The following is a 12486-nucleotide window of genomic DNA, read 5'->3' as shown; positions in this document are numbered from 1 at the left end:
AACTCAGGACAGAAACATGAAGGACGAAGAGGAGTGGAGAGAGAGGGAAACCCTGCCTAAGCCCTCTTGAAGCTTTAAAAAAACCAGTTGCTCTCCCATTCACCAGGGGGGCGATCCAAGGATCAGCAATACAAGCATGGATCCATTTTAAAAAGCCCATTCCAAAGCCAATTTTTTTCAAGACTTCCCAAAGAAAGCTAAGTCTGACCCAATCAAAAGCATTAGCCAAATCTAATTTAATTACCATACCTTTCTCTTTGCGAAGCTGGCTCGAGTGAATCACCTCTTACACGAGGATGAAGTTGTCAACAAGCTGTCTCCCCTGAACAAATCCGCCTTGGTTCTCCGGGATGATGGCTGGAAGAATACCTTTTAGTCTGTTGGCAATAACCTTTGTGATTAATTTGTATCCAATATTACAAAGAGAGATGGGGTGGAACCGATTAAATTCTTTAGCACCCTTTTCCTTGGGAATGAGGGCAAGAAAAGCTGAATTGGTGCTGCCCCCAATTTTCTGGCAATTCTGAGATTTCAAAATCATTTTGTAGAGGTCTTTCTCCACAATCTGCCAGCAGGTTTGAAGAAATCTTGCAGTGAAGCCATCCGGGCCTGGGGCTTTGTCAGGCTCCATGTTGGAGAGAGCATCTTTTATTTCTTGTATAGAGATCTTCGCTTCAAGCTATTGATTCATTGAAGGTGAGATCCTAGGGGGAACCGCCTCCAAAAATTTAGAGTTTGGGTTCGTCACGCCCTGTTCTCTATACAGGTTTTGAAAGTGATTGATAGCTGCTCTCTTTATGCTATCAAAGTCTTTGTGTGTCGAGTTGCCATCTTTGATTTCTGTGATAGAATTGAAGCTCTTTCTGGCTTGAGCTTATTTGTGGAAGAAGGCAGAATTTCTATCTCCTTCTTTAAGCCATAAACTCCTAGACTTCTGTCTCCAATGCTCTTCCTCCGAAAGGCAAGCTTTATGGAAGATTTGCTGGAGCTCAGCTTCCTTATCTAATACTTCTTTAGTGATTTCTACATCTTCACTTTGGGCATGGTGCTGGGCGAGATTGTCTTGGGCCTGCTTTCTCTCTTTCGCAGGGGAGGGAAGAGATTTGGCCCAAGTTTTAAGAACCACTTTCAGTCTTCTAAGTTTTTCTTCCCAAATGAAGAAAGAAGAACCTTTCACTGGCGTATTCTAGCAGTCTTGAACCAAATTCAGAAACTCTGGTTCCTTGACCCAAAGAGGGTTGAATCTGAAAGGGATGGGGCCAAGATCTTTGTGGCCCAACATCTCAAGAAAAATGGGCTTATGATCTGAAACACTGCATGGGAGGATATGCAATCTGAATTCTAAGCCCAGCAAAAGGAAGGAACTCTGCACCAAACATCTATCAAGTCTAGCAGCAATGTGACCAGGACCTATTTTTTTGTTAGACCAGGTGTACTTACCATTTTCTGGGGGGATGTCAAGTAGATCCCAGTCCTGCATGAGGTCTTCCACCCATTCCCTTGCAGGGTCCCTTATGATTGTGCCTCCTCGCTTTTCCTCCATGCGCAAGGTAAGGTTTAGCTCCCCTGCAACAATGATGTTTTCCAAATTTTCTGACTCCGACAGATGTCTGATGGAGTCCCAGCACTCCCTTTTCTCCCCTATATTTGTTGGAACATAGACATTGAAAAGACTGACTACCTCCCTCAAGTCCAAAGGCTGGAGCTTCAAAAACAGCCAGTGGGTGTTGTACAACTCGGTGACCAGCCTAAACTTGAGAGGGTTCCAGAGGGAGCCCAGACCCCCAGAGGCTCCCCGTGCTGAAAATGCATGTTCGCTGCTTCCTTTCCAAAATTTTGTACTGATTTGAAGAAACTCCTTGTCCTCCATATTGGTCTCATGAATCAGAAGAATGTCTGGGGCTTCTCTTCTTATAAGGCTTCTCGTTGCTTCTTCTTTCACTTTGCTCCCCATTCCTCTGCAGTTCCAGGAGATAATCTTCATCATTTATTTTTATGATGATGGGCTCCCTTGGAGTCTTGCGCTTGGTTTTTGATCATCTTTGGATTTTTGCCAAGGAGTTTCTCCAGAGTGGGCTGACTACCCTGAAGCTTGTCTTTGTAAGTTTCCTGATCTCTCTTTTCTCTAGCAGATTTGCGGCCCCTTGCAGATCTTCTGACCGATGTCTGTGTATCTCGTATTTCTCCATCCTCCTCAAACTCCTCCGAGTCATGTTCCTCCTCGGAGGCTTCTGTTTGCTTATCCTTGTTTCTTGTTGTGGCGCTTTCTTCAGGTCTTGCTTCTGCTGAAGTCATTTTTTCTAATGGTTTATCTTGCCTATCTTCTTCTCGAGGAATCTCTTTAGCAGAGCTTAAGACCTCATACCTATTTTCTTGGCTTTTTGGCGAGGGAACATTCTGGGTGGAGGCAGGCTGGGGGCCACGAACCCCAGATTTCTTATAAGATGTATTTGGCCTCTTGACCTGGTTCCAGCCCTCTTCCTTTCCTTTCTCTGCTTCCCCTTTGTTCGAGCACCCTCTTGCAAAATGGCCATAGATGTGACATTTACGACATTTGAAAGGGAGTTGCTCATAGTCCAGCACTGGCACATGCGTCCAACTACCAACCTTTAATTTGATGGCCTCTGGAAGCCCCACCTCTAAGTCCACCTCGACATAGATTCGAGTGCAATCGTACTGATCGTTGTTGTTTGCTCTATGAATGGATTTTCCCAAAGTATTTCCTATGTGCTTGAGGGACTCCCAGTTACAACAATGCACTGGAAGATTAGGGAGCCGAACCCAGACAGGGATTGCAATTGGGACATCCACGGCCGGATCGAAGTCAGGGGTCCATTTGTTGAAGTAGAGGCCTTGAGGTCCCATGAAATAGGGTCCATTCCTGAAGATCAGGTCTTTGTCCTCCTTTGTCTTGAACTCGAACAGGAAGAAGCCTCTACCCAAAAAATAAGAGGTGACTTTGCTTTTGATAAGCGGAACCCAGTTCTTAACGACCCAGTTTTCCATCGATTTTGGCGAGGGCCAAAGGCCCGTTAATTGACCCACCAGGGCACGATCTTCCAGGGACAAAGCGACCTGGATCGGGCCCTCAGGAGGGAGGTTTACCTCTGGAACATCGTCGAGCCTTTTGACGAACTTAGCGACTTCGGACTTCTTCTTTTTGGGCAGCGAAGCAAGTAGAGAGGAGAAGGTTGCTTCAGCTTCAGGGGATGGAGCTTGCGAGGGGCCGATGGGTGAGCCTTGGTCCTCCATGGCAAAGAAGCTCAAATCAACAAAACCTATCTGAACCAAGCAAATACAGGAAGCGAGGCATCTCAAGACCGGGATGAAGAAGAAGAGGATCTGATCAGACCCTGCAAGAAGAATCTCCTAGGGTGCAGATCCAAGCAATTCTGACAAGAGATCAAGTGGCTCAATGAGATCTTGAAGAAGAACAGGAGAAAAAAGAAGGATCCTAGCAGATCCGAGAGACCCAGAGGTCAGGAGGACCAAGGTCAGAGGCGGAAACGGCCGAGAGGGCAGAGCCTAGGCTCAGGCTGCACAGAGCAGGTCGCAGCAAGAGGCAGCAGCGCTCCCAGAAGAAAAAGATTTCATCTCATGTTTGATGTTTCTACAACTAATTAACTCATGATGAATTAATTAATTATTTTACAAACAACTGGTAAGATCAAATTCGAATTTTAGTTCAGGGACTAACTAAAATTGGAATCCATCCCAAAATGCTATTTATAGCAATGCTATTTTTAGCACTTCCATTTTTCATTCCTTGCTGCGATGTCCAATTTTGGTACCCTAACTGCTATTTATAGCAATGCTATTTTTAACATTTCTATTTTTAGCATTTCTTGTTGCCATTTTCAACACCCCCTCTCAACAAGAAAGACATTCAACTCGAACCTGATCCTGAACCTTTGGAATGTTATGCATGCAACACTTCTCCCAAGTGTTATTGCTGCAACAACTCTAAAAACAAAAAATCTCCCAACTGACCTCTCTGTTGGGCTAGAAACACCCTATGATGTTGAAGCTCCCTCTGTCACTGACAAATTCTCCCTCTATGACCTCTGGGCTACTGCAACACTCCATGCATCTCGCATCGTTGCACACCTCTCTGTGCCATCCTGCACTGGTGCAACACTCCTGTACCTCTCGCATTGTTGCAGCCTACTAGCTCTGCACTGTCTTGGGATTCCTGCATTGTAGCTCTCTCTGTCGCTCCATTCGCATCTGCCTCTACCCACTCAGCCAGTCCTACTACTCCTCGTCGGGGCTCCCGTAGCAAGGTCTAATCCAAGAGGCTGGGTACCTGTTATGAAGCCAGCTCACAAAAAGAGAAAAGATAGATCAATGCCTTAGAATTCAGCCTCTTCAAGGGGGCAACCTCCTTTACATTACACAAATGAATGGTTCCTTGATGATTCAAATGACAAAACCTCCTTTCTATATATAGGAGTCTAAGGAGTCACAATATAACCCAGTCGACCTAACAATAATAATATAAAGGCACAAAAATAACAATAGAGGGATTCTATGGGGCACAGTAATAACAATATGGGGACAATAGGGGCACAACAATATTAATAAGGGATACAACTACAATAGTAATGGGGTAATCACTAGTATTATAGGGACCTAACATGCCCCTCTCCTTCAAAAAAGTGTTGTCCTTAACACTTGAGTAGTTTTGGATGCTTCTGTATAAAATTTTCATCCTCCCATGTAGAATCTTCAGCGGATAATTTCTTCCACTTGATGAGATACTCCAAAATTGATCGATTTCGTAGCTGTCGAGTTCTTGTTTCTGTGACTGCTTCCGGTTCCAATATAATTTTTCCCTCCTCGTCAAGTTCTGGCAATATTGTTTGAACTAGGAGCTTGTCGCCTATAACCTTCTTTAAACATGAAACATGGAAAACTGGGTGCACTCGAGAAGTTGCAGGAAGCTCCAATTTGTATGCCATAGTACCAATCTTTTGCAACACCTTGTACGGACCATAATACTTTGGTGATAATTTATTATCCTTCTTAGCTTGCTTGAGGGATATTTGTTTATATGGTTGTAGCCGTAGGAATACCCAATCACCTACATCAAAACTTCTTTCGCTGCGTTGTTGATCTGCCTATTGTTTCATTCTATTCTACACCAACATGAGGTTATCCTTTAAGAGCTGGAGCACTTGTTGTTGATGCTCGATGTGATGTTCCACTGCTTGAACCTTAGAATTTTCTTTTAAATATGATGTGAGGGATGGTGGCTGATATCCATAAAGTGCCATAAATGGGGTCATTTTTGTTGCTGTATGGAAGGATGTGTTATACCACCATTTAGCCAGAGGCAACCATTTGACCCATTGTGTCTGTTTATCAGATACAAAGCAATGAAGATATCTTTCCAAACATTTGTTTACTATCTCAGTTTGCCCATCAGATTGAGGAAGATAAGATGAGCTATGAGCTAACTGAGTACCGAGACAAGAAAATAATTTTGTCCAAAAATTTCCAGTGAAAGTGGGATCTTTGTCACTTACAATAATCTTTGGGTTTCCATGTAGCTTTTGAATTGTTTCCATAAATGCAGTAGAAATTGTGCTGGCTTTAAATGGATGTGATAATTCACAAAAGTGTGCATACTTGGTAAGTTTGTCAACTACCACCATGATGACACTCTTTCCCTCAGACTTGGGTAAACCTGTGATAAAATCCATTGAAACCTCCTCCCAACGTTGTCTTGGAATGGATAAAGGTTGTAATAGGCCCGGGGTCTTAATTTTTTCAACTTTATTTTGTTGGCAAACCAAACATTCCACCACAAATTTTTGAATATCCGATTTAAGGCCATCCCAAAAAAATTCCTTCTTAACCCTATGGTAAGCTTTTAAAAATCCTGAGTGCCCTCCTAAGGTAGAAGTGTGCAATTCCATAAGAATCTTTTGCTTGAGTTGGGAATTCTTACAAAGGTATAAGCGATCTTTGTACCATAACAAATCATTTTGTCAGCTAAATGTATAAGATGTACTGGAATCTTGTTGTAACTTTCGAATAAGTGCCCACACTTCTTCATCATTCTTCCATTCCTCCCTTGCTTCGTTTATCCAATCTAGTTGGATAATAGAAATGGTGCACAACAATGCTTCCACATCCTCATCCTTTCTTGAGAGTGCATCTGCCACCACATTTTGCTTCCCTTTTTTGTAGATCATTTCAAAGTCATAACCCAACATCTTTGTGACGCACTTTTGTTGCTCTTCAGAGGATAATCTTTGTTCTAAAAAGTATTTAAGGCTATCATAATCCATTTTTACCTTGAAGTGTCTTCCCATTAGGTAGGGTCGCCATTTCTTAAGTGCATGTAGTTTGCCAACATTTCCTTCTCATAAATAGCTTTGGGTAAAAACTTTCCCTTGATTGAACAACTTTCAAAAGCAATGGGTCTTTCATCTTGCATTAAAACAGCACCAATTCCATTTCTTGAAGCATCACATTCCACAATAAAGGTTTTTGTGAAGTCCGGTGTAGCTAAGGCCGGTGCTTGGCACATTGCCTCTTTAAGATGTTCGAAGGCCTTTGTTGCTTCTGGAGTCCATGAAAATGCATATTTCTTCAATAATGTTGTTAGAGGTGCTGTTATTATCCCATAATTCTTAACAAACTTGCGATAATACCCTGTCAACGCAAGAAATCCTCGTAGATGCTTTATGGATGTGGGGATTTTCCATTCCTTAATGGCTTTAATTTTGCTAGGGTCTACCTTAACTCCTTCATGAGATACAATATGACCTAGATATTCCACCTCTTGTACTCCAAAGGAACATTTGGATCTTTTTGCATGTAATTGTTTCTCTTCCAATAGTTGTAGCACCCTGTCAACATGTTCAACATGATCCTTCCAAGACTTGCTGTAGATTAGTATATCATCAAAAAATACTAACACAAATTTTCTAAGGGTTTGAAAATGGAATTCATCAAACCTTGAAATGGGGAAGGTGCATTGGTAAAGCCAAAAGGCATGACCAAAAATTCATAATGACTCTCATGTGTTCTAAATGCTGTTTTCGGAATGTCTTCAGTCTTCATTCTGATTTTCTGATATCCTGAATGAAGATCCAACTTGGTGAAGTAAATTGATCCATGCAATTCATCTAGTAATTCATCAATGACAGGAATGGGAAACTTATCTTTAATAGTGAGCTTGTTGAGCTCCCAATAATCCAGACACATGCGCCATGATCCATCCTTCTTGTGCACCAATACTACCGGAGCAAAGAAAGAACTTTGACTAGGTTGAATTATACTAGCCTCTAGCATTTCTGCAACCATACGTTCAATTTCACTATTTTGGGCATAGGGATATTTGTACGACCTGATGTTTGGAGGAACACTTCCTGGAATCAGATGAATAACATACACGAATAGGTGGGAGACCTTTGGGAGTCTCAAATACCTTGGAATGATTTTTCAAGACTTTTTGGAGATCTGGAGAAATAGACGATTTCGATGTGGAAACATCTAGCGAACATAATTGTGCAATTACACCTCTTTGTTCCTTTTTTAGAAGCTTTGTCATACCGTTAGAGCTGATTATCTTTCCCGGTTTCCCTGCAATACCCCTTAATTCAACTTCCTTTCCTTCCACAGAAAATTTCATGAAAAATTCTTGAAAATTAAAAGCTATTGTACCCAAGGATTGTAGCCATTGGACTCCTAGTACAACATCAACACCTCCCATTGGAATGGAAAGCATTGGGCTAGTCAATACATATTCTCCCATGGATAGCTTGATATTATGACACTTTCTAGAGCAATTAATTGTTCCTCCATTTGCAACCATCACTTGACACTCTGGTGCTGGATATAGGAAGCAATTCATTCTTTTGCTACCTTACAATGAATAAAATTGTGTGTACTTCCTGAATCAATCAACACTATTACCTTATTCTTTTTTATTTGTCCTTCTATCTTGATGGTTTGAAGAGTGGTAATTCCAGCCAATGCATTACAAGGTATGGTTGGATTCATTTCTTCTTTATCTAGGCTTTGTTCTTGGAGTATATCCTCTTCTTTGGACCTTTCTTGCTCCTTTTCTTCTTCCTCTTCACAATCTATGTAGAATAATTTATTCTCAGCACACTTATGACCTTTAGTGTATTTGCTATCACAACTGTAACAAAGCCCTTTTGCTCTTTTTTCTTCCAATTGTTGTGGTGTCAACCTTATAGGTTGTGGAAGACTAGGGGTAACAACACTTCCATCTTTATAGTTGTGAGTGGTATGCTTCCTCGTTGCCATAATTTTGCTTTCCATTTTTCTTGCTAACCTGAATGCCTTCTCTAATGAATCAGGTTCCCAAAGGCGAACATCATGTTGGATATTATCCTTTAAAGTCCCTATGAACACATCAATCCTATGCTCCTTTGGAATATTTTTTACCCTTGTGTTCAATTTTTGGAACTCCTCAGTGTGCTCCATTATTGAACCCTTTTGTTTGAGACTTATCAATTGGCTAAAAAAAGTGTTGCTTTTTGTATCCTCATAACGTGTTGTCAATTCTTCCGTAAAAATTGCCCGTGATAATTTGTTTACGAGAGAAAAGTCATTGATACCGTACAAACTGATTTGGTTCCAAATATAAAGTTGTGATACAACCTTTTGTGTGTTTTGCACATTATTGAGATCGAAAAATTGCTCCATCTGTAATATCCATGTTGCGGGATCCTTGCCATCAAACTTCCTCATAGCGATTTTTGGAATATGGTGGGTCTTCAATCCAACATTAGACTCTATGAAATCATGATTAACATTTCTTTGTTTGCATCATGAGTTTCCTTTACTACCCTTTCACCATTAGTAAGTATTTATTGTAGAAAATTTGTCAAATTTGTCTTCAAATCTGCCATGCCTGTCTTCAAATTTGTGTTCAAATCTATCTTCAAATTGTCCATCTTAGCTTCCATGCCATTCATCTTAGCTTCCACGCCATTTATCTTAGCTTCTGTTAGCTTTAGTGATAGTGATATTTGTTTCACTTGGTCTTGTAATTTTGGTATATCATGTAGCATTTCTTCCTCTTCTTCATGAGTCATGCTAGAGCTTTCAGGTTGCTTACTAGGTGTTTGCATTTTCTTTCCTTGGGGCATTAGTCACCGATAATAATTCTCTACTATGCCCTTTGAATTCCTTCAAAATAATTTTTCAAACCAAGCTTAAGCAAGAATTTAAAAAAATATACACACCTTTTTCACTTTGTAGGAGCTCGATATTGCCTCTGATGTATCTCTGTAATTTCGGATCATCCAGTTTTGAAATTGCGACCTGCAGTAGCCCTATGTGTCCTCTTTCCAATGCCACTAGTCTGATCCAAATTGGATTCTCCAAGGAAGAGTTATGCCAAATCTCCCACAGTGACTCAATTATAGACTAGTTCAGTAGAGCGAACTTGTACGACATGCCACGTGTCCCTATTTCGACCTTTGGCTCTGAAAAATGTACACAAGAAACTATAGTTCGTCCTCTTCCTATCATACCTCGTCCAGGCTAGTAGGGTTAAACATCAAGATGGTGTGTCTAAGGTAGCTATGCAAGCCACAAATGTATTTCAGAAAGGTTTCTTGGGTTTGTAAATCTACCCCTAACAAGAGAGCTCTTCTCCTGAATTCTTGGGTGTAGTCTTGGACACTCTGACCCTTAAGTTGTCTGAAATTTTGCCAATTCATAATGGCTTTCTGCATGTGAGCAAGAGGATAAAACTGTTTTCTAATGGCTAACAGAAATTCAAGCCATGTTAAGGTAACCTTACCAAATTTTTTGATCTCCTCTTTAGTCTTGGCCTCCCACCAGACCAATGCTGCTCCATCCATTATCAAAGAAGCCAACTGAATCTTTGTGGCATCATCATGCATATTTTGGATCCTCAAGTAAACTTCCAACTGCCTAGTCCAGTTGTCAAGCTTTTCTGCATTCACTTCACCATTAAACATAGGTAATTCGAATTTTACATCAAGCTTCAAAAAAGGACTTTTTCCAGAGGATCTATGCTTATGAACAGAAGAAGACGAGGATGAAGAGGAAGAAGGTGAAGATGGGGGTGGTGGATCACCATTTCCTCCATGTCCTTTCTTGGAATGATCATCATCCTTCTTACCTCCTAAAGAGCCCTCTCCTTCATGTGGATGTTTGGACCCTTCTCCAGCCAATTTCTCATTTCTTTCTTGGTACAATATCTTCACCATTTCAGTGAGGTCCAAGAAAGCCTTTCTGAAGACTCTTTCTTCTTCTCTTGGATCTGTCTCTGTAGGAATTTATCCTTCATGTTCAGACATCCTTGAAGCTTCTGCTGAGACTCTTGAGGGTGAAATTGAAGGTGGAGGTGATGGCTCTCTGGCCTTCCTTGACTGAGGATTCTCTCATTCTCTAGTCAACTGTCCTTCCCCTCTTTTAAGTTTCAACCTGGTAAGCATCAATACTTTGCAAGACAATTAGAAGATCTTTGCACAAAAACCCTGAGCTCTGATACCAACTTGATCTGAATTTGAAACTACTTGAAATTTGTTTGCAAGGTATTCAATTCAGAATTAAACATGTTTAAAAGATTTCCATGTCTCGCAGAAAGAAAACACATGAAATTTGCAGTTGTTCATGACCCATTTAAGCATAGCAGAGTTATTTCCTTTTACTATTTAACACATTAAAATGAATTTGATCTGCAAAATAAATCAACCACAAATGCAAAAGAAGTTGATAAAGCAGTTTACCCCCTCCAGGGCTACGTGTGTTGGGTCCAAAGCTCCCAACCGGGCTTGTCCTTGTTTTTATTAAATGCTCAAATTGAAAATATAGCTGAATAGAAGCATCTACAGGAGAAATAGATGGTAAAAATGGATTTAGAACACTTGAATCCTTCAGGATTGACTATTGGATCACCTCCAATGGATACCTGCAACCCTATAAAGTCTTCACAAAACTGGGCCCTGGTGGCTCCTAGAACTTTCACGGCTCCAAAACCTCTGCAAATGACCTCAGATGGCTATAAGACCTGCACCAATGGCTTCATAAGGTCTAAAATACCCAAAAAAAAAAAAAAAATCGTGCAAAACCGACTTTCCTAGCCAAAGTTATGGCCATTTAAAGTTTCTCCAATTTGCCCCTAGAAAAACTCCAGCTAACTTTAGTTAACTCCAGTTAGCTCCGCCAATTATGGCGGGTCCGCCAAATTTGGCGTTCCTGCCAAAATTCCCCCAACTTAACTACAGTTACATTTAATGTTTGGTGGTTGCCTCGGATTTCGTGCCCGGCGAAATATTCCTTTTTTATTTTATTTTTTTTGAAAAATTAAAATTTCTAATGTTATGGACAAATTCTTCTTTTTGCCATAACTTCCTCATACGGCGACCGTTTTTCGAACCGTTTGCGGCGCCAGAATCGGGAAGACGAGCACTTTCCAGTCATTCAACTTTGAACCTGTTCTAAGCACTTTAAATTTTGAGAATTTTACGACACTTAGGACATGAGCACCTGATCACGCCTCCCCAAGTCACCTATTTGGAATGTAATTCAGAAGTCTGCAAAAAGACCAACTTCCTCGGATCATATCTCTGCAAATGTAACGCGAAAAGCTCTGAAATTAAAACCTGAGGTTCAGTGCAATTTTGTCTCAAATGGGTTTTTTTTCGCTTCTGAAACGTCGCAGAAAAAAGGTTATAGCGAAAATACCACGATGACCTATTTGGAGCAACGAAACCCTAGAATCCAAAAGCTCTGATACCAAATGTTATGAAGCCAACTCACAAAAAGATATAAAAGATATATCAACGCCTTAGAATTCAGCCTCTTTGAGGGGGAAACCTCCTTTAAATTACACAAATGAATGACTCCCTCATGATTCAAATGACAAAACCTCCTTCCTATATATAGGAGTCTAAGGAGTCACGATATAACCCAGCCGACCTAACAATAATAATATAAAGGCACAAAAATAACAATAGAGGGATTCTATGGGGCACAATAATAACAATATGGGGACAATAGGGGCACAACAATATTAATAAGCAATACAACTACAATAGTAATGGGGTAATCACTAGTATTATAGGAACCTAACAATACCTCAAGGATCCTGCCCCTATTTCAGCCTTCTTGGGACTATCACTTCACATTGCCCCACCTCACACCTGGAGGTATGGCTGCATGTGATGCCTCTGCCCCCTACTAGAGGTCTCTGCATGAGTGAATGCCTCCACTCGGTCTCCTCTTGGCTTCTCTAGTTGTGGCTGCTCCACAACTTCTTGAAGCTGGTTCACCAAGTGTGGTTCCTCCAATTATCTGAGACTTCTTCTGTGGTTGCATGCTGAGAGGTAATTTACTCTCCCTCTCAACCACCAAGTCTCTAACCTTTTCCTTACTCCTCAAGGCTTTGCATGCATCTTGAACCTTAAGAGCATACAAGTTCTTGGCTAGCATAGCAATTTGTTTAATCTTTCCCGTCGTCACAAA

At 41.0% G+C, this 12486-nt stretch overlaps 1 protein-coding gene across 1 annotated transcript; it reads right to left on the bottom strand.

Moving 5' to 3' along the window:
- Positions 1 to 1186: 1186 nt before the first annotated feature.
- Positions 1187 to 1954, bottom strand: LOC149158712 (uncharacterized). Its single transcript, XM_089434075.1, has one exon. It carries the CDS (start codon positions 1952 to 1954, stop codon positions 1187 to 1189), a length of 768 nt encoding a protein of 255 aa, XP_089290201.1.
- Positions 1955 to 12486: the final 10532 nt, after the last annotated feature.

This window comes from Pinus tabuliformis, chromosome 5_2 (assembly GCF_031772625.1).
Source record: "Pinus tabuliformis cultivar Carrire ecotype Pingquan chromosome 5_2, CPIR1, whole genome shotgun sequence".
NCBI classification, from domain to species: domain Eukaryota; kingdom Viridiplantae; phylum Streptophyta; class Pinopsida; order Pinales; family Pinaceae; genus Pinus; species Pinus tabuliformis.
This window is presented reverse-complemented; position numbering and strand designations above follow the sequence as displayed.

Coding starts and splice junctions, on each gene's coding strand:
- LOC149158712 (XM_089434075.1), bottom strand. CDS start 1,954: ATGGGGAGCAAAGTGAAAGAAGAAGCAACGAGAAGCCTTATAAGAAGA.